This window comes from Anomaloglossus baeobatrachus, assembly GCF_048569485.1.
Source record: "Anomaloglossus baeobatrachus isolate aAnoBae1 chromosome 5 unlocalized genomic scaffold, aAnoBae1.hap1 SUPER_5_unloc_3, whole genome shotgun sequence".
Classification (NCBI taxonomy): Eukaryota; Metazoa; Chordata; class Amphibia; order Anura; family Aromobatidae; genus Anomaloglossus; species Anomaloglossus baeobatrachus.
The window spans coordinates 149,629-172,815 of record NW_027441806.1 but is presented as its reverse complement, the minus strand read 5'-3'; the positions used below and the strand labels follow the sequence as shown (position 1 = coordinate 172,815).

The 23,187-nt window shown below is 46.9% G+C and overlaps 1 protein-coding gene across 1 annotated transcript; it reads left to right on the top strand.

The window, feature by feature from the left end:
- Positions 1-1,482: 1,482 nt before the first annotated feature.
- Positions 1,483-22,663, top strand: LOC142259150 (uncharacterized). The gene is made up of 5 exons (XM_075331656.1): positions 1,483-1,654; positions 1,736-1,859; positions 1,943-2,040; positions 2,238-2,328; positions 19,903-22,663. Exons 1-5 carry the CDS (start codon positions 1,631-1,633, stop codon positions 20,787-20,789), a joined length of 1,224 nt encoding a protein of 407 aa, XP_075187771.1. The 5' UTR covers positions 1,483-1,630; the 3' UTR covers positions 20,790-22,663.
- Positions 22,664-23,187: the final 524 nt, after the last annotated feature.

The following is a 23,187-nucleotide window of genomic DNA, read 5'->3' as shown; positions in this document are numbered from 1 at the left end:
GGTCGCGGGGCAGCGCTGTGCCGCACGGCACGGTGGTACTCACTCAGCCCAATGATGAAGACACAGTTCTCGGTAAGACACTCGGCTGGATGGACGGGTCCCACAGACGGCTGCGGTGTTGTTGCTCCCGGCAGGTTGGTGGTAACTGCCTTTCCCTGCACCTAAGTTACTTGTACGGTTCCAATGGGTTCCCACCGGTAACCCGCTCCCCGGCTTGGATATGGGCCGGAGGAGCCCCTTTTGCCCGCAGGCGCTGGCCCTGAGAAACGGTTGCCTTGGCGGTGGCGGTGTCTCCCTCACTAGGTTGGACTGTTGCCTTGTCGGGACTTGACTGTTTGGAAACCCAGGAGGTCCCCTTCACTAACGGATTCGGCAAATTCACGACTCCTAGCCTTGCCGGGGTCCGAAAAGCCCCTGCCAGATGGTGCTGGCTTCTCTTCGTGTACCGGTCCGGTACCGCCGGGCCACCGCCCGTCCACGGTCCTTACGGTAGACTCCAATCGGCCACTCCTGCAGACGGTCACCACAGTCTGCCAACCTTGCTGATCTGTCCGGGCCACACACCGGGACCAACTTCAGGCTGCTTAGATGTCACTTTTCTCCTCTCTCAACACTTTCCCTCCTTCCACTTTCACTTCCAAACTCTATCTGCCTGGTTTTTCCCGCCTCCAGGACTGTGAACTCCTCGGTGGGTGGGACCAACCGCCTGGCCCACCCCCTGGTGTGAACATCAGCCCCTGGAGGAAGGCAACAAGAGTTTTGTGTCTGACTTTGATGTGCCTGCTGGGAGTGTGGGGTGTTGTGGTGTTGTTCTCTGTGGCCCCTAGCTTTTCCAGGGCGCCACAAGTGCACAGATCCGTACACCATGTGTGGCCCCTCTTCTTCCATTAGAGACAAGAATACATCGAATCCTAATACCATTGCCCTGTTCTTAACCGAAAAACTGGGAAATGTTTTGACTTTGCTCTTTTGTATTTTCCTACTCTTATTCCGGGACCAATTACCTTTTTGTTTTTTCCATTCACATTGCCATATGAAGGATTGTGTTTTTTTAATAAAAATGATGTGCTACTTTTATCGGTCGGTTTTACTACTTATATAGCACATTTCATGTGAATTTTTTTCCTATCCCAATTATATCTCACCTTCATTATTATCTACATTAATTTTACATATCATCACTCTCCCCATTCAGGTCCCTACAATATCGGATCCTCTCAGTGGAAATCTTCTATAGAAGAGAATTCTCCTGATTGCTCCGTGAAGGATGGATATGGACAGGGACAAGATGGCGGAGAGGATATTACACCTCACCCTAGAGATCCTCTTCCGGCTTACTGGAGAGGTGAGAGATTCTGATGACGTCACATTACATCATTCTTATCTATGGGAATAACAGATGGACAGAACTGGAGAGGTGAGGACTCTGGAAATGTCTGGAGTGAGATTTATTACTGTGTCTCTCCATAACCAGGATTACACAGTAGTGAAGAAGACCTCTAGTGAGCGCTGTCAGGCCCCTGTGTCTGAGGGATGGGGAAGACCCCTGAGCCCAATCACGGGGCCTCCACCTCACACCCCGATACATGAGGACATCAATGACCAGAAGATCCTAGAACTCACCTACAAGATGATTGAGCTGCTGACTGGAGAGGTGACACTGCTGGGAATGCTGGGACATTATACAGTAACGCTATGAAGGGATCGGGGGTGACGGTATCTTTGTATGTGTCAGGTTCCTATAAGGTGTCAGGACGTCACCGTCTATTTCTCCATGGATGAGTGGGCGTATTTAGAAGGACACAAAGATCTGTACAAGGACGTCATGATGGAGGTTCCCCAGCCCCTCACATCACCAGGTAATAGACAGGACTAAATACACACGGCTTATAATTATCTGTATGTAAGGAATGAATTCAGTCCCTGTATGTGTCTCCTCCAGTTCTATCCAGTAAGAGGACAACACCAGAGAGATGTCCCCGTCCTCTTCTCCCACAGGACTGTAAACAAGAAGATCCCGATGTTCCTCAGGATCATCAGGTAGATGGAGAGAAGGTGCCATGAAATCTCCCTATGATGTGTAGACGGCTGTGAAGGTCTTGTGCTCAGTCTTGTTTTATCCTCCAGTATTATATGTGTTATACTTGTGTAATGAGAGCGGTGGAGATGGCAGGATTAGAGCTGATCATAGATGGGACTTCTCCATCTGTCTGTGACTTTTACAATATTTGTTTCAGGGGGAAGATCTGCCCCATATTAATACTACAGAGACATATGTGAGGGGTGATGAGCGGAGTAAAGAGGAGATTCCTACATATAACCGCCCAGGTGAGTAGTGACCACTAAATGCAGAGAAGTCACAGATTCTTCTCAGTCACCGGCTGTGGCTGCTTTATCAGGGTTGTAGTCCGGCCATAGGAAATGGTCACCATTCTGCTGATAGACCACCACATGCTCTTCCACCCAAAACTGTCCCCAGCAGGGTCGAACTGGGGTGTCTGGGGCCCACCAGGGGAATTGACTCCAGGGGCCCTCCCTACAGCTAAATATAAACACCCCATTATTTCGTTGTTTTGACTGTATACACAGGCGGCTCCTGCACATCTATATTGTGCACCATAACTGGAATGTACAATTATAGTAGTTTGCAGTAATGGGGTCTTTGGTGAAAACAAGTTATCACCGATCCACAGGTTCAGTTGGTGATGACTTATTGATCGGTGAACAGACCAGTGGAAACCGCACCGATCGGAAGATTGGGAACTTTTTGCAGCAGCAGGTGGGGTGTGTGACCGCAGCTCCATTCATCATCTGTGGGGTGGGAGGTGTGACCGCAGCTCCATTCATCCTCTGTGGAGCAGCCAGATAAAAACAAGCACAGTGCTCACAACCACTGAGGAATGAATGGGTCAGTGGTTGATTCGGACACGAGCTCCAGTGTAATGGGGGATAAAAGTTGCACGATCGGTGCAGGTCCCAGCAATCGGACCCCACTGATGAATAAGTTATCACTTATCCTTAGGCCACGTTCAGTATTTGGTCAGTATCTTACATCAGTATTTGTAGCCAAATTCTGGAGTGGCTGATAAATACAGAAGTGGTGCCCGTATTTCTAGTCTACTTTTCCTCTGATTTTACCGCTCCTGGTTTAGGCTTCCAATATGGAGGTAAAAAACTCACTGAATAGTGTGTGCATGTGGCCTTTGTAAAGGTGATTACTTGCTTTCACTGGAGAATCTCTGTAAGTGCATATTTACTGCAGTGTAATAGTCACAGGACAGGGAGGGGTTAAATGTTGAAGTATTTAATTTCTACTGGAAATAATCTCCCCCTTATAGAGAGAAAAAGTGACCTCCATACACAACACAATCCACTATACCAAGACCAATAATATCACATACAAGGGAGAAATACCGTCACACCATGACCAGACCACATATTACCACCAAACAGTGACCAAATACAGCCACATACAAGGGAGAAATACCACCACGCTGTGGCCAGACAACATATTACCACCAGTGACCAAATACAGCCACATACAAGGGAGAAATACCACCACACCGTGACCAGACCACATATTACCACCAAACAGTGACCAAATACAGCCACATACAAGGGAGAAATACCACCACCACACCGTGACCAGACCACATATTACCACCAAACAGTGACCAAATACAGCCACATACAAGGGAGAAATACCACCACACCGTGACCAGACTACATATTACCACCAAACAGTGACCAAATACAGCCACATACAAGGGATAAATACCACCACACCATGAACAGACCACAAAGAGACCGAATAATACCACATACAATGGAGAAATACCATGACACTATGACCAGATAACATACTACCAACACATAGTGATCAAAAGCAACCACATACCAGAGAGTAATGCCACCACATCATCACATCATAATTAGACCACATAGTAACCGAATATCACCACATACAAGGGAGAAATACCGCAACACTATAACCACACCACATAAGGACCGACTATAACTACATACAAGAAAGTAATACCGCCACACCATAATCAGACCACATAGTGACCGAATACAACCACATACAAGGGAGAAATACCGTCACACTATTACCACATCACATAATGAACAAATAATACCACACACAAGACAAATATCAGTACATGACCAGACGACATATTACTACCACAAGGACATATAATACTACAATAACGATCATGAATAAAAACTACAATGCTAATAACACTAATATTATCATCAGTGTCATTATACACAGGAGCTCTGTATATAGTGTATAGGTAATACAGTGATCACCAGTGACATTATATACAGGAGCTCTGTATACAGTGTACAGTATAGTGTGTGTGTACATGTAACACACTGACTTACCAGTGACGTCTCTAGCTGACTTTATTCATATTCGCTTTTTCTCTTCATCCGGCGCTGACCGTCATCACTTCTTCCTGCCATGACGCGACTCTGCAGAAAATAACAGTCACCTATAGCTGATCACTCCCAGAGCACATTCCTCACTATTTCCCCAATTTCTACACCACGTCAAACTCTTGTTCCCCAATTGGAGACAGTATCCTCAAAATTAACTTATATTTCATCAGTAATAATGTCCCCTAATTTGCCCCTACAGTAATTATGCCCCACGTGCCACCATAAACTAATAATGTACGTCCCTCATCCTGGCCCCATATAGTAATTATGTCCCTCATCCTGGCCACTTTTATTTAATAATGTCTGGGGAAACAAGTGGAATGAGAAGGGGTTCTTAATTGCTTCCTGCACAAAATATCCCCACACACTGCTCCTCTCCAAAATAGCTCCACAAAGTGCCCCTTTCCAAAATGTCCCCCCAAAATTTGCCCTTTCTATATCTCCCCCCAACTATATCCCTGTATAAATTCCCCCCCTCCTCATTATACTATGCTGCCTTCCACAATCTTTGATGCCTCATAATGTCCCCCATTGCCCTATAATGTCCCAATTTCTTTCATAACGTCCCCCACTGACCTATAATGCCCCAATTTGCTTCATAATGGCACCCATTACCCTATAGTGTCCCCCACTGCCCTATAATGTCCCACACTGCCCTATAATGTCCCACACTGCCCTATAATGTCCCACACTGCCCTATAGTGTCCCCCACTGCCCTATAGTGTCCCCCACTGCCTTATAATGTCCCCTCTGCACTATAATGTCCCCCACTGCATTATAATGTCCCCCACTGCCCTATTATGTCCCCCACTGCACTATTATGTCCCAAACTGACCCATAATATGCTCCATAAAGTCCCCCACCGCTTCTTAATGCCCCTTGTAAAATAACACTGCTCCTCCCCCACCCGCAGCCCCTCATGTACATCTTCGGCTCCTCTGGAGCGCTTAGCTGTGCCTGCGCGTCCTCCTCTTCATCCCTGCAGCTGCGGCCCCGGTGATGATGTCAGGTCGGTGCAGGAGTGAGGCGCGCTCCTCTGCCTCAGTCCTGTGGCGTCCTCCTCCTCTGCAGCCCCGGCCCCAGTGATGACGTCGCGGTGCGGGGCTGAGCAGCGCTGCTCTACCTCCTGTACAAATGTATGCGCGCCTGAAAGACACGCATACATTTGTATACCGGCGCTATCTCCAAGTCCTCCACACCTCATCTGTGCAGGCCTGGGGACTCCCGCAGTCCACCGCTAGGACCTTTTGTGAGTCACATGACACATATGATGTCACTAAAGGTCCTGCAACTGCGGAAACTTCAGTGATCGTACAGAACTTGTACAATCACTGAAGTTTCCGATTGAAAGGCTGGGGGCCTGTGATGCCCTGTGGCCTGGGAGCTGCCTGAGGGCACCATACTGGGGAGGGGGGAGGGGGCAGCTGCACTACAGCCCCCCAGCAGCAGGACAGATGGGATGGTGGTGGCGGCTGGAGCACTGTCTGGGGACTCCTGGCCTGGGGCTGGCCCCAGGCAGGTCACTGGTGAGGTAAACGGCCCCCGCGCCCCCCCCCCCCCCCGGGGCCCCTGCTCACCCCCCCCAGCCCCCACCTTCTATGCTCACATGCTGCTGCTCCTGCAGCCTGGCCTGGGGGCGACGCCGGATCCGTCCTCCGCAGCGCGATGCTGCCTGCACTGGGGCAGGAAGGAAGCAGTCATCGCTCTGTGACTGCCTCCTCCTGCAGTATCGCTGCGCAGAGGAGTCAGAGCGGCACTGACAGTGACAGCAGGCAGAGCAGGGAGATCGCTCTCCCTGCTTTCCGCTGCAGAGGGAATGGGAATGTCACTAATATCGGCAATGTGCCGATATGATTAGTGAAATTACTGGCCGGGGGGGCCTCTCACACATATCCATAGGGGCCCACGGTGGGTAGGGGGGCGGAGCGTGGCCATCAATAGCAGGGACCCACCGGGGGTTCTCCCGACCTCCTGGTGGGCTAGTTCGACCCTGGTCCCATTATTTTAGGCATTGGATGCGCTTCTGTTGGAGTGAGATCTGTGTCAGCCAGACTGTACAGGTAGGATCCACCCTATCCCCAGAAATTAGATGATGTTGACCCTTAGCTGCCCAGACCTCTAATCTGTAAAGCCAAATGACAGCGTACGTAGAATGTGCAGACAACTTAGAAAATCATGGGAAGAAAAATCTAATCAGTATGGTGGACCTCTAAGAGAAAGCGGAGGGTATGGCTATGTGCACACACTGCGTTTTTTTGACCCTGCGTTTTTGTGCGTTTTTTAGCGCTAAAAACGTACAGAAAGGCAGTGTCTTTAAAAAACGCATGAAAAAAACGCATGCGTTTCTACCGCGTTCTGGTGCGTTTTTGGCTGCGTTTTGCTGCGTTTTTGCTCACTGCGTTTTTTTGCGTTTTTTTTATCAACATTGCCATTGCCATTTAAGATTGTTGAAAAAAAAAGAGGTCTGATGTCATTTCCTTCTGCCATATGTTCTTCATTCTCCACTAGTGTATGCAGGAGAGCAGACAGCTGCAGAACTACAAGGCTCAGTATCCTCCATCCAATAGTGTATGCAGGAGAGCAGACAGCAGCTGTCGAACTACAAGGCCCAGAATCCTCCTTCCAGGACTGTATGCAGGATTTCTTTGCCCCCCCAAACAAAAAAAATGATGTGGGCTTCGCCATATTTTTGTATGCTAGCCGGGTACAGCAGGCAGGTATGGGCTGCCCCCAACCCCCTGCTGCCTATTTGTACCCGGCTGGGAACCAAAAATATAGGGAAGCCCTTTTTTTTTTTTAATTATTTCATGAATTTCCTGAAATAATAAAAAAAAAAATGACGTGGGCTTAGCCTACTTTTTGTGTCCAGCCAGGTACAACTAGGCAGCTGGGGATTGGAATCCGCAATGCAGGGTGCCCAAGCTTTCTGGGCACCCCCGGTGCGAATTGCAGTCCGCAGCCACCCCAGAAAATGGCGCTTTCATAGAAGCGCCATCTTCTGGCGCTGTTTCCAACTCTTCCAGCTGCCCTGATGCCGGGTGGCTCGCTGGGTAATAATGGGGTTAGGGCTAGCTGTATATTATCAGCTAGCCCTAAGCCAGAAATTCATGGTTTCACGCCAATATTAGACATGGCCACCATGAATTTCTAGTAAAGATAAAAAAATAAACACAACACACAGAAAAATATTTTTATTAGAAATAAAACACAACTCAATTAGTGACTCCCATCTTTTTTGAAATAAAGAACCCCCTCCGCAGTAATCCTGGGTCAAGGGTCCCGCGCCGTCCAAATCGGATCCAATGTCATCTGATAGGTTTGCTGGAAGGCAAAGCGATTGTCACGTCCCCACCGGAGCCCGCTCCTGCGACTTCTGCTCCGATCGCCAGACAACGCCATGTTCCCACCATGGATAGTGCTGGTGATGGGAGAGGAGTCGGTGCCCGTGGCTTTGCGGAGCACAGGCTCCGCTCATCCACCAGGCTGGGTTTCCCTGGAACCTGCATTACCACTGGCTGACTGTAGGTGGCGTGTGTGTCTTCCAGCTGAAGTTGCCAACATTCACCTGCAGCCAATGGGAAGACACCACACCCTTCTTATTCCCCCTCCTGTCACATGACCACTGCCAGAGATAGTTCTGTTCTCCTGGCTCATGTGCTGTTTGTATTTTGATTCCTGTGCGCTGACCTTTGCTTGTTTTTTGACTACCCTCCTGCCTGTCGTTTTTGTACCTTGCTGCCAGTTCCGGATTTGACCTCTGCTTTGTCTCCTCACTACGCCCTTGCCTGCCGATTCGGTTCCTGTTTTGCATCTCCTGGTTTTGACCCTGCCTGATGACCACGGACTACAGCCTACCACAGGTAGTGATCTCTGGAGCTCTGTGTAATTCCAAATCCCTGTATAGGGGTTAAAGGGTTGCAGAGTTCTTGGGGTCCTGCTTTGTGAGCGGCTTTTCTCTAGACTCCCCTTACAGCCAGTCTGAGTCTGTGGCTCCAATCAGGCATTACAGCGATCAGATGATGTGTCAGGTTCAAGGGCCTCAATCACATTTGACAGCAGCTGATTGTATAAACGGCTTTTATACAATCAGCTGATGCATCAGTGCAAAAAAAAAAACATGTCTGTGCAGCGTCGGACTGGCTACCGGAGGAATCTCCAGTAATGCCAGGCCTGGATTCAGGTACCTGCACTGCACTTCGGAGCTCTCACCTGAGCTCTGGCGTGCAGCCTGGACTTTACAGCGAGCGCCGAGTGATTGATTCCCCGGCACTTGCGATTCAGTTCATGACAGCTGCAGACATTCCGGGCTAATCTCCGGTGCTCTCACCTGAACTCCGGAGATCACCCCAGCCTGTCTGCAGCTGTCATGAACTGACTGCAAGCGCCGGGGAATCAGTCACTCAGCGGTAAAATCCGGCGTCACCACGAGACTTACGATCAGCTGATGCGTCAGGTGACCGCATCAGGTGATCACCGCCAGGTCCTCACGGCCAGGTCATGCAGCTATAGGACGTGCCTGGGACCTGGCACACAGCCGGAGCGGGGGTGGCGCGACCGGGAGAGGAGCTGGGAGAGGAAATGGCACCGGGAGTCTGCAGACAGGGGAGTATGACATTTTTCTACTGTTCACTTTTGATTCAGCAGCCGCTTCCACCTCCTGCACGGGAGCGGACATGGCACCGAGCGGGAAATGGAAGCGGCGGTGGCGGTACCGGGAGGATTCACTCTTCTGTGTTTACTGACTTTACTGAAGAAATCCTCTTCCTGTACATGTCACTTTACTACTCACCCCTTGCGTTTATAGCTGCGTTTTTAGTAATTAAAACGCAGCTATATTTGCAATTTGCTGTTTTCATTGCGTTTATGAACATCTCATTGAACTCAATGGGTGGAAAACGCAGTGAAAAACGCAAAAATAATTGACATGCTGCGTTTTTATGGGCACCACAAAAACGCAGCTAAAAAAAAACGCTGTGTGCGGACAGCAAAAATGAAAACTCATAGACTTTGCTGGGGAAGCAAAGTCATGCAGTTTTCTGAGCAAAAACGCACCTAAAAAACGCGCAAAAACGCCACGAAAAACGCACTGTGTGAACTTACCCTAATGATGCTGGTGACTTCCTAGAGTCTTAGTTTGGTGCCGTGTTCTCCAGGTGAATAAAGATTGATTGTTCTCAGTGGGAGAAACAGAATAATAATCTTGTAGTTGATGAAGAGACCTCAGTAGTCTGGAAAGCTTGCTTTGTAACATCATCATTTTTTTTAATTTTTATTCACCATTTAATAAGTATAATCCATCCAGAGAAAGAAAGGCAGCGATCACCGTACTTCAGTATCCACAGTTTATTTGTGAACGCAGAGCAGATACATCAAAAGTGGGGGGAGGTGAGGAGAGGCAGTGGGGTGAGGACGACGGCACACCGTTTCCCACAAATGTGATTTGGCAGGTCCTTATAAGTATCATAACTACAAGATTCTTATTGTTTCTCCCACTGAGAGCAATGACTCCATCTTCCTAGAATCTCGGCATCTTATTGATGGATCTTCCTTCTCTCCCTTCTGATGAATGTGCTGATAGGGGCATTGTTATCCAAAGTTGGGCACAGGGTAACTGTAACATATGAGGGAGGTTAGAATTACCCCACAGTGGGTACATGGAGGCCGGGCAGCCCACCCACAAGATTTAATTAGAAAAAAAAGGAAAGTAACACATAAAGTTCTGATATTTTTACCTTCAAGAGCCTGAAAGATATTTTCTCTGAATTCTACAAATCTCCATTATATAAGAACTTGTACTGGAGCCGTCCATTGTGGAGTCCGAGAGGCAGAAAGTAAATGTGTAATGTTTCTTCAAGAAACTCATCTGAGAAGATATTGGCCCCTACAATACACTGTGTTCCAAATTATTATGCAAAAAGAGTTTTGGAGTGATAAGGTTAGACATTTTTTGTTTGTCATTTAAACTCATTGCTGGTGATGTGTGTCAGGGCTCTTTATATCACTGAAAGCGATTACAGATACCTGTGCACATTAGTTTGGAAGGTGTGTCCAAATAAAGGCAAGACTACTTAAGAAGGCTGTTCCACATTATTAAGCAGCCTACATTTTTTGCCAAAATGGGGAAGAAAAAGCATGTGTCGGCTGCTGAGAAGCAACAAATTGTGGAGTATTTAGGTCAAGGCATGACTACAATCAACATTGCCAAGACACTTCATCGTGATCATCGCACAATCAAGAAGTATGTAGCTGATTCACAGCACACACGTGTGCGTGCTGATAAGGAAAAATTGAGGACTCTTTCCAACAGGCAATTGCAGCTGCTAAAATGCCTTGTCATAGCAGCAGACAAGTTTTTGAAGCTTCTGGTGCCTCCAACGTCCCCCGAACAACAAGATGCAGGGTCCTTCAGAGCTTTGCATCTGTGCGTAAGCCATCCTGTCAACCACCTCTATCCACTGCACACAACCAGAAACGGCTCTAGTGGGCCAAACGATACATGAAGACTGACTTCCAAACTGTTTTGTTCACCGATGAGTGCCGTGCAACGCTCGATGGTCCAGATAGATGGAGTGGAGGATGGCTGGTTGATGGACACCCCATGAAAACACGGTTAAGGCGCCAACAAGGAGGAGGTGGAGTAATGTTTTGGGCTGGAATCATGGGGAGAGAGATTGTCGGCCCCTTTAGGATCCCTGAAGGGGTCAAGATGAACTCCATAATCTATGTGTAGTTTCTAAAACAGCACTTCCTGCCATGGTTCAGGAGGAAGAACCGTGCATTCCGCAGCAAGATCATTTTCATGCATGATAATGCACCGTCTCATGCTGCAAATAACACATCTGCATCTCTGGCTGCTATGGGCATAAAAGAGGACAAACTTATTGTGTAGCCACCATCTTCTCCTGACCTCAACCTCATTGAGAACCTCTGGAGCATCATCAAAAGGAGTGTCTATGATGGCGGGAGGCAGGTCACATCTAAGCAACAGCTCTGGGAGGGTATTCTGTCCACATGCAAAACAATTAAAGCACAAACCATCCAAAAACTGACAAATTCAATGGACGAGAGAGTTCAGAAGCTTCTTTCAAACAAGGGGTCCTATGTGCAAATGTAACATCACCTAGAATTAAGTTTTGACTTGAAAACTGTTTGATTTCATTTTGTGATAAGCTGATAATGCTTAGAATTTCACAATTGACCATATTGTTTTTTAAAATAAAAATAAAGAGGTTTAAAACTGCTGGGCATAAGAATTTGGAACATGCATTTTGAGTGCACTTTGAGTGTTTATTTTTAAAAATATACTGTTTTCATAGGCAGTTTGATCAAAAACATTTCAATTCTACTCGAATAGTAGATGACTGGAAAATAACCATGACTATAATTGATAAAGTTAATTTAGGAAAATATGAAAAAATATTTTTTGCATAATATTTTGGAACACAGTGTAGTTTGGATTGCCGAGAGCCCCCGAGCCACATACTGTAATTACTCCAGATGTGTCACCTCTAGTTACTAAATCACTGACGGTGAAGGCTGTTGGGCTGGAGGGCGATCATTTTAGTAGATATGTTCTTGTCTACAGTCACATTTTTTCTGTACAGTAGTTAGAACCAAAGCTCACGGAACGATTGCGGTCGCAGTTGTTTAGGCGGCCCAGGGATCTCAGCCAATAGCGGCGGCCAAAAAACTGCTGTGGGGCCCGGTGCAAACGCTGGTATCGGGCCCCCCGCCAAGGATAGCACTTTCAATTGTATTGGCATCACAGATGGCATTCTCCCACTGTGTCTGCGCTCTGATGTGTCAGCACACTAGAGCGCAATGACATCACTACTGCACACTGTGCTGAGATGTGCAGAGTGGCAGAAGATTGGACACACGCTGAGGAGACCGCAGTAGCGGGGGAACAAGGAGAAGTGAATATGTATTTAATCACAGTGGCCAGAGGACTATGGGGGTGCATTAACCCCTTCACGACCATGGACGGATATATCCGTCATGGAGCGTGTCCCGTTAAGCCCCACCCCCTGCCGCGGGCAGGCGGCGGCGGTCGGCACACATGTCAGCTGTTTTCAACAAATGGCCCCCAAAGGTTAGTAGGAAATTCTAAATGGCCCCCGGCAGTAAAAAGGTTCCCCACCCCTGTTATAGAGTGAAAATAGCAAATCTGCCATTTTAGTGCCCAACACCTAGTGGCCAGCTTGTGCTCCACGAGACATGCAAACCGTAAATGTTTATGTGGGTTCTTCCCTGTGGCAATGCCAAACATGTGGATAATGACAGTGTCTGGGTACACTGCAAGGCTGAGAAGCATCGAGGAGATTTGGCTCTGGGATTTTGATGGATTGGATTATGAAGCCATATCTCTTTATCAAGAATCTTTCAGCTACAACCATTGTGGAAACCCTCCATTTTTCCACTCACAGAGAAGTAGTTTGGTATAATTTTATCTTACAAAATATTATTTGATGGCTTATTATTCCAATACACGGGAGGCAAAATGAACATCCTGGTCTACTGGTTCCTGCTCTGGGGTCTACTCTTAGATTGTAAACGTTTTTTGTTGGAGTAAATAATTACAATTTGTATACCTTGTAAGTTCTTTAGCTATGTTATGCTCGCGTTTGAAAGCATGAGTGGACCCACTGGGCCACAGCACTGGCTCAACCAGGAGTGGCGTAACTAAGTGACTACCTCAACTTCACTAGAGCTTCTGTTGGTGAGGATAGGTTTGTGCTGGATGGAAGGCTTGCAAGCAGGTTTCCACTGACTGCAAGTAGATCAGGATCTGGTCTTGTTGTTCCTATTAATGGACAATCTCTTCCTCAATACCCGTGAGCTAAGGATTTCTGGAGTCAGTAGGATCCATGGCCTGGGCAAACTGTTATGCTTGCTGGTGCGAACGGGAGTAGGCCCACTGGGCCGCAGCACTGTCTCAACCAGGAGGGGCATGACTCAGCGACTACCTTGGCTTCATTAGAGCCTTTGATGGTGAGAATAGGCTTGTGCTGGAAGGTAGATGCCAGGTTTTACTCCAGGGAATCCCGGTACTGCAACAGCTGGCCTCAGGGGTTGGGGATGAGATACTGACAGTCAATGCTGCTCCAGCAGGCACAGCTGGTATAGATGAATGTAGTAGGTACGGTATGCATAGCTTATATAGATAGATGTAGCAGGGTTGCCAGGCACAACGAGTACTAGGATACAGACACGTGTTCACTCACAGAGCATAAGACTCCGCAAACGGAATAGGACTTGACAACTAGCAATATGTCTCTGAGGATAGAACACGTTGCCCAAGTACCTCTGATGTGCCCACCTGGGCCGTGGGTGACTCGTCACCAGGCTGCGGTTCTGCTGCTGATCAGGCAACGCGGTGGCGTGGCCCGGTTCTGTGACCCCGGCGGTGGTGTTTAATAAAGATATACGGGATGATGGTTGATTTGTGACGTCACCTGTGGTATGCGGCAATATAGGTGCCGCCGCTTCGGGATTGGGGAACCTCTGGGGCTGATGGTGACGCAGCTTGGATGGTGTAACTCTCCACAGGTAGAGCTGGGCCCCAGGGCAGAGGGGGTGGTAGTAGTAGTCTATTATGGTGGGCGCAGGCGAATAATGGAGCGACTCAGGGGTGCAGTCAATAGGTGTTTACTCACTGTAGCCTCACGGATAGTTTGGAGGTTGTGTCCGGTGCACCTTTCTTTATGTATGCTTTCTCTGGCCGACTTCTGCGCTGGCTTCTCCCTCCTGCCATGCACACTCTCTCACTGAACCCTGTTCCAGTGCTTGTGAACCCTATCGGGCGGCGTGAAGCGCTATCTCTTTGGTCCTTTTTGGGTCACCTTCCAACGAATTCGTGTGCGGTGGTAACTTTCGTGCTTGACGTCACCTCAGTCACTGGTTTTACAAGGGAGCCCGTGGGTTTAATCTCCGCTAGCCTAGGAACCAGTTCCTGATTTGCGACCATGTCCCTCCACTTGATTATGTGTAGAACAAGGCCACGGGGTAGTGTAGTAATTCTCCTGGTCTCTGGGACCTTTCTGTTTGAGCCCGTGCCGAGTGGTACCAGCTTCAGACCATGGGTCTTAGCTCCTCCACTGCTCCTCACCTGACTTGATCTTTAGACTGTTCTAACTTCCTCCAGTCGACACCTCTGTTCCCACTCAGCTGACTTCACCCCCCGGTCTGGTTCAGGTATAATCACGCCCTCACCATGTTTGGTGATGTGTTGCTAAGTGAGTGTGCTGTGCTTTTGCATGAACCTGCATTGACCTCTTCCTTACCCAGGATGGGATACCACACCTCTGGCTGAGGTGCAGTACCTCTGTGGTGACTGAAGCCTCAGGGGCGCCACACCTCCCCTAAGGGGAGGATTCCTTACATACCTAGTGCCTCTCAGCTATAGGCTAGAAGGCACTTCCAGGTTGGGGCACACTGGCCCTTTAATAATAGGTGTGCCAATGCCCTAAGCATGCTCCCAGGAGACCTGCATGGCATGTGCAGGCCCTGGGAAATGGTGGCAGGGACCGGGGAAATTGAAGCCAACGCTGGGCGACAAGAAAGTAAGTGTGCTAGCGTCTCCGCTGGGGAAAGCGGACAGAACCATGCAGGAACGCCGGTAACAGCCTTACAGTGCACCACCTTGTGTCCCCCCCCCCCTTTTCCAGGCCTGAAAGGAATCTTTTTCAGCACAAGATGGGCATTACTGTTCTCCACCAAACCCCATTCAGTCAACCAAAAAGAAAGTTTTACCTTTCACTTTTTTCATGGCAAGGATGCCTTTTGCCTCAAAGACACCTTTCACACTTACCGGTGAAGGCAGGGTACCAGGATTTCTGAAGTAGAGGCTCAGGACGACAGGCTTGAGGAAGAACACATGAAAGGAGTTGGGATTCCGCAAGGAGGCTAAAATCTTCAGCTTATAGAACACAGTGTTGATCTTTTGAAGCACCTAGAAGGGACAACTTGAAAGAAGGCATTTTGAAACCGACATATCTAGAAGAGAGCCACACCTTGACTCTAGGACAGAACGAAGGAGGATCCAGGCATCACTTTTCTGCATGGCTTTTCATTCTATTGGAGGACTGCTCCAGGGAGGCCTTGGTCTTCACCTAGACTTTGGAGAACCCCTTGACAAGAACATCGGAGGTAGGATTGCCGGAGGTGATAACCACAGGGAGAGTGTTCTTGGGCTGCTGTCCATATACCATGAGGAATGGAGAGTTACTGGATGACTCACATGATTATTATAGGAGCGCTCCGCCCATGGTAGAAGCTTGACCCAATGTGGTGTTCATTAACAAAGTACCACAGAAAATTTGTCAGAACTGAGATGTGACTTGGACACCTCTATCAGACACAATGTGGAGATTAAAGGGTGCTTTACACGCTGCGACATCAGCCGTCCAATAGTAGAGGAGGGGCGGAGATGAGCGGGACGTAACATCCCGCCCACCTCTTTCATTCCTCATTGCGGGCGGGACGCAGGTAAGGAGAGGTTCCTCGTTCCTGCGGTGTCACACATAGCGATGTGTGCTGCCGCAGGAACGACGAACAACATCGTTACTGCAGCAGCAACGATAATTGAGCTTCGGGGGGGCATGTCACCGATTAGCGATTTTCAACGTTTTTGCAACGATTCAAAATCACTAATAGGTGTCACACGCACGACACGTCACAAAATTCGTCACCCCCAACGAGATCGCTTTAGTGATGTCGTAGTGTGTAAAGCGGCCTGAACTCTATCTCTGGCAACAAACCAAGGTGTAATGCAGGTATATATGGACACAGGGCGTTGGGATAAGGATTAGCAGCTGAATTGCCAAGGTGTTCGCAGGTTCCTAGAGGGGAAAGCTTTAACCCTGACAGAGAACATACCTGAAACTCAATTCACATCAGGGAAAAAAGAATGAAATATCAAGGAGCAATTAGCGCAGGAAAATGCAACAACCTTCTGCAGCCGGTCTGTCACCATGACAGTATCGGCACACCTCTAGAGCTATCTTGATCACCAACAATTCTCGGTTATCAATTGACTAGTTGCGCTCAGGAGCAGAGAAGCCCTTGAAGAAGAAACAACAGGTTACCCACTTACCAGAAGCCGACTTCTGCATGGGGATCACACCGGCCCTTGAGGACAAAGCATCCTTTTCCAAGAAGAACTGTCTGTTAATCTCTGTTCTATGTAGTGGCGGAGCTGATGAGAATGTCTACTTGAGGGTGATAAATGGACTCTCCCCTTCAGAAATACACATCTTAGGATTCCCCCCTGTGAGTCAGGGCCGTGATAGGGAGAATCTGATGCAAGAATTGAGGAATGAATTGGCAGTAATAATTTGTGAAACCCAGGAACTGCTGAATCACGTTAACTCCATCAGGACGAAGCCATACTTCAGAACTGCTGACACCTTCTCCGGATCCATATTAAAACTGGTGTCTGAGAATATGTAACCCAGGAAAAGAAATGAAGTGCATTCAAAAAGGTACTTCTCGAATTTGGCATATAAACAATTCTCCTACAATCTATGTAGAACCTGGCCAATATTACTCCTGTGCGTTGTCAGATTGGGTGAGAATACCAGAATGTCATCCAGATACACCACTGCGCTTGAGTAGAGCAGATTTCAGAAGATATGGTTCACTAATTCCTGGAAAACCGCCACAGCATTGCGGAGTCCGAATGGCATTACCTAAAACTCATAGTGGCCACCATGGCTATTAAATGCAGGCTTCCCTTTGTCTCCCGACCATATACGGACAAGGTTGTATGCACCACGGAGGTCGAGCTCGGAGAAGATTCTGGAACCTTGGTTATGGTTGAACACCTCCAGTATAAACAGCAGAGGATACTTATTCTTTACCTTGATATGGTTGAGACCTTTATAATCTACACAGGGGGGCAGAGGACCATCTTTTTTTTTTTTTTGAAAGAAGAAGAACCCGGTTCCATCTGATAAGGACTTCTGGACAAATGCCCTTGCCAGATTCTCCTTGATTTGCTCTGGCAAGGCTTGGCTTTTTGCCTGGGACAGAGGGTAGACATGGCCGAGGGGAGGTGAGAAACCAGAAAGTATGTTGATAAGGCAATCATATGGCCTGAGTGGACGAAGAGTCTCAGCCTCCTCTTGTCAAAGACATCAGCATAAACGCAGCAGGCGGATGGCAGACCCAGAAGATTTGAGGGCATCACTGGTCATCGGGCATGACGGACTGAAATGAGACATTTTTCTGAACAGGGCTGACTCCATCTGAGCACATCTCCGGATCGCCAGTCCAAGACAGACTCGTTAATCTGAAGCCATGCCAGAGCCAGTAGTATTGGGTGCGACGGTCCTGCAAATTTATAGAAGGCGATCTGCCTTGAGTGCAGAATTTCCACCCAGAGTTCAACTTGTTCAGTGATGAACAGGTTAGTCTCCTACAGAAGTTTTACATCCATGGATGAAACTGCTATAGGAGCTTGAAGTCATTGAATTGGAATCTGTTACTGATCCACAATGGGCTGTTGTATGAAGTTTTCGGCAGAACTAGTGTCCAGATAGGCCAACTCAGTGAATCGGTGCTGCCACAGGATACGGACACAGATAATAATAAATAACAATAATAATTTATTCATTTATATATCACTATTAATTCCATAGCGCTTTACATACATTGAGCCCCAATGGGGACAGTGTTCCCTATCTGAATGTCTTTGGAGTGTGGGAGGAAACCAGAGTACCCAGAGGGAACCCACGCAAACACGGGGAGAACATACAAACGCCTTGCAGATGGTGTCCTTGGTGGGAGTTGAACCCAGGACCTCAGCGCTGCAAGACTGCAGTGCTAACCACTGAGCCACCGTGCCGCTTGTGATATGGATAAATACAGAGAGGACTTGCTTTCATCTAGGATAGCCTCTCCTACGGACCCTAGGCTTGGAATTTTCCCTGCTTCAAAGGACATAAACGTATGTGACTGTGTTGCGATGGTTCACTGGACGAGGCTTTGCCAGGTTCACGTTATCTACCTTGATGCACTTAGAGAAAGCAGCAGGAACTGCAGTTGTTAGAACCTGAGATAAATGCGGACAGCCAGAGATGCCAAGTCGTCCAGGGAATATGGTATATTATGGCCCGCCAGTTCGTCTTTGCTTCTGCAGGACAGAACCTCTCAGAATGAAGCCACCAGTGCCTCATTATTCCAGCCTAGTTTGGAAGTGCGGAAATGAATGGCATAGTGGCCTATGGTGAGAATTTCGTGGCAGTCTATGGAGTGCAGATTCTACCCGGTTCTTTGATTATCTTGCAGAATGCCCCCTGAAAGATTTGTACATCCGACAAACACGACAGGCTGAATTCACTACTATAATTAATTGATCTAAGCAAGGGGCTCACCGTTCATATCTGACATCATAAAGGCTACTTTGGACCTGTCCAAAATTAATAAAAGTTCAAAGTGCATGGAGCACTGATTTTATGAATCTTTCTTCATTGCTTGGGGTCACCGTTAGACCACAGAGGAGCATAGATGAGGACCAAAGATTGGAGCTGGATATGGTGTCGGGGTGGCGACTACAACTGGGACATGATCGAGTGGAGGCATTGGGGTGAAGGCTTTCAAGCAAGTGTCCACTGACTGCAAATAGTTCAGGATCCAGTCTTGTTCCCATTGATGGACAATCTTGCTGCGAGATGAAACATTCTGGAGTCAGTGGGATCCATGGCTTGGGCAAACTATGCTTGTGGGCGCGAACGGGAGTGGGCCCACTGGGCTGCAGCACCATCTCAACCAGGAGGAGCATAACTAAGCAGATATCTCGGCTTCATTAGAGCTTTTGATGGTGAGGATAGGCTTGTGCTGGAAGGTAGATGCCAAGGGCTATTCCAGGGTGTCCTGTCACTGCAACAGCTGACCCCTGGGATCCTGGATTGGTTACTAACAGTCACTGATGTGGTTGGGTGCAGGCGCAGTGGATACAGCTGATACGACAGGTGCAGCAAATATGGTAGACACAGCTGATATAGATAGATAAATGCAGCAGGTTTCCCGGGCATTGTGGATACCAGGATACAGACACATGTTCGCACACACAGAACATAAGACTCAGCAAATGGAACAGGAACTGAGAGCTAGCAACACTTCTCTAAGGATTGACCATGTTGCCTAGGCACTTCCCATAGGGGGAGGATACATTAAGTACCTAGTGCCTCTTAGCCATAAGTTGAGAGGCACTTCCTGGTTAGGGTATGCTGGACCTTTAAGAATAGGTGCACGGATGCCTTAAGCACACTCAAAGGAGATTTGCATGGCATGCGCAGGTCCTGGGAGACAGCAGCAGGGATAGAGGCCATGGAAGACATTGTTGGGCGGCCGGGAAGGTAAGTATGCAGTGATGTCTGTAACGTTTCAAGCTATCTTATAAATGATATCCTTAAATTTGTATATATTATTAAAAATATTTTTTCTTATTGGCAGATGAATCTACCAGGAGATTAGAAGCACAACTGACATCTTCAATTTTTAAATCAGATGACTTTGATATCACACAAGATATAACTGAAGTGAATGCCTCATCAAATCAAAGTGCTCTCACAGCAGAGAAGCCGTTCTCAACTTCAGCATATGGAAAAATCCATAAAATTCACACAGGGGAAAAAAGACTTTCTTCAGAGTCTGTTATGTTCCAGAGAACTGACACAGGGGAGAAGCCATATTCATGTTCTGAATGTGGAAAATATTTTAACCAAAAATCAAATCTTGTTAGACACCAGAGAATTCACACAGGGGAGAAGCCTTTTACATGTTCAGAATGTGGGATATCTTTTGCATGTAAATCACATCTTGTTACACATCAGAGAATTCACACAGGGGAGAAGCCATATTCATGTTCTGAATGTGGAAAATGTTATAAGCAAAAATCATATCTTGTTACACATCAGAGAACTCACACAGGGGAGAAACCTTTTAAATGTTCAGAATGTGGGATATGTTTTGCACGTAAAATAGCTTGTGTTACACATCAGATAATTCACACAGGGGAGAAGCCATATTCATGTTTTGAATGTGGAAAATGTTTTAACAAAAAATCACATCTTGTTACTCACCAGAGAATTCACACAGGGGAGAAGCCTTTTACATGTTCAGAATGTGGGAAATGTTTTGCAGATGAATCAAATTTTGCTAAACACAAAAGAAGTCACACAGGGGAGAAAATATTTTCTTCAGAGTCTATGTTCCAGAGAAATCACACAGGGGAGAAGCCATATTCATGTTCTGAATGTGGAAAATATTTTAACCAAAAATCACATCTTGTTACTCACCAGAGAATTCACACAGAGGAGAAACCCTTGTGCTCAGAATGAGGGTAATGTTTTACACACAAATAGCATCATTTTAAGCATCACAAAATTCACAAGGGTTGAAGCCATTATCATACCTAGAAGTTGAGAAATGTTTTACTTGAAAATTATAGTTTGTTGCCAACTAATTATCCAATGTTGTCCTAAATGACTGATGATGATAAATATAAGCCACCTGTGTGTAATCAAGTCTCCGTATAAATGCACCTGCTCTGTGATAGTCTCAGTGTTCTGTTTAAAGTGCAGAGAGCATCATGAAGACCAAAGAACACAACAGGTAGGTCCGTGATACTGTTGTGAAGAAGTTTAAAGCCGGATTTGGTTACAAAAAGATTTCCAAAACTTTAAACATACCAAGGAGCACTATGCAAGCGATCATATTGAAATGGAAGGAATATCATACCACCGCAAGTCTACCAAGACCTGGCCGTCCATTCAAGCTTTCATCTCAAACAAGGAGAAGACTGATCAGAGATGCAGCCAAGAGGCCCATGATCGCTCTGGATGAACTGCAGAGATCTAGAGCTAAGGTGGGAGAGTCTGTCCATAGGACAACAATCAGTCGTACACTGCACAAATCTGGCCTTTATGGAAGAGTGGCAAAGTCATTTCTCAAAGATATCCATAAAAAGTGTCATTTAAAATTTGCCACAAGGCACCTGGGAGACACATCAAACATGTGGAAGAAGGTGCTCTGGTCAGATAAAACCAAAGTCGAACTATTTGGGCACAATGCCAAACGATATGTTTGGCGTAAAAGTAACACAACTCATCACCCTGAACACCCCATCCCCACTGTCAAACATGGTGGTGGCAGCATCATGGTTTGGGCCTGCTTCTCTTCAGCAGGGACAGGGAAGATGGTTAAAATTGATGGGAAGATGGATGGAGCCAAATACAGGAATATTCTTGAAGAAAACCTGCTGGAGTCTGCAAAAGACCTGAGACTGGGACAGAGATTTGTCTTCCAACAAGACAATGATCCCAAACATAAAGCAAAATCTACAATGGAATGGTTCACAAATAAACGTATCAAGGTTTCGTTAGAATGGCCAAGTCACAGTCCAGACCTGAATCCAATCGAGAATCTGTGGAAAGAGCTGAAAACTGCTGTTCACAAACGCTCTCCATCCAACCTCACTCAGCTCCAGCTGTTTACAAAGGAAGAATGGGCAAGAATTTCAGTCTCTCGATGTGCAAAACTGATAGACACATACCCCAAGCGACTTGTGCTGTAATCACAGCAAAAGGTGGCGCTATAAAGTATTAACTTAAAGGGGACGAATAAAATTGCACGCCCCAATTTTCCGTTATTTATTTTTTTAAAAAAGTTTAAAATAAGCAATAAATTTCGTTCAACTTCACAATTGTGTCCCACTTGTTGTTGAATCTTCACCATAACATTAAAATGTTTATCTTTTATGTTTGAAGCCTGAAATGTGAGTTACCCACACTTTGCACTGACGAGGGGCAATCACCCCGAAACACCCTGTCTGCAAATGGGATTCTGATCTGGCATCTATCCTAGGTCATATGAAAAGGCTTGTTAAAAGGCCACTTTTGACTTTTAGGATTGCTATTTCCAATGGTGGTGCTAGAGTTTGTCTCCTTTCCTGGAGTGACAATTTGGAAAAGGTTGAAAAATTCAAGGGGGCCAAATACTTTCGCAAGGCACTGTAGATGGCTACAAGAAGTGTTTGGAGGCTCATCAATGTCAAAGGGTGTACAACCATGTATTTATTAGGGGTGTAACCAAGTATTAATTAGGGGCCTTTATTGCTGCACATGCTGTTTATTCTGTTTCTTCTTTGAAATTGCAGCATGTAAGTGACAAACAATGTTTTATTGTTGTATTTTGGACCACTAATTAAAAATACTGAGGAAATAATTTTGGTGCATTTCCATTTATTTCTGAAGATATTGTACAGTCTATGAAAAAAATGAAAAGGTGCCAATAATGGTGAGCAGCACTGTATATGGCAAATAGTGATGGGTGATCCCCCCGATGATTGGGATCGGGGAACCTCGCCCGATCGTTTTGTAAAGATTGGGATCAAGATAACACGGTCTTGCGTCCGATCACTGATCTTGGACTACAGTCATGTGATGGGGGGGGCTGTAAAATAAAGAATATAGTTAATAATAAACATTGTCATTATACCTACAGGTCCCACGACGCGTCCCGCAGACTTTGTCTCCCGTCCGTTTCTGCTTCCGAGTCCAATCATTGCTGTGCCCTCCCAGTCCAGTCTGTAGCCAATGAGGTAATACAACATTCACACCTGACTGGTCACATGGTTATAATGTTTCGGAAGGTCCTTTAGTCACTGGTGGTTACCGGGAGGGCACGGCAATGATTGGACGTGGATGCAGAAGCGGTCGGGGACGTGTAAGTATGATC

Excerpts from the sequence above, each read along its gene's own strand:
- LOC142259150 (XM_075331656.1), top strand. The coding sequence starts at position 1,631 with ATGATTGAGCTGCTGACTGGAGAG. Across the intron at positions 1,655-1,735 it reads TTGAGCTGCTGACTGGAGAG|GTTCCTATAAGGTGTCAGGA; the intron begins GTGACACTGCTG and ends TGTATGTGTCAG. Across the intron at positions 1,860-1,942 it reads CCAGCCCCTCACATCACCAG|TTCTATCCAGTAAGAGGACA; the intron begins GTAATAGACAGG and ends TGTCTCCTCCAG.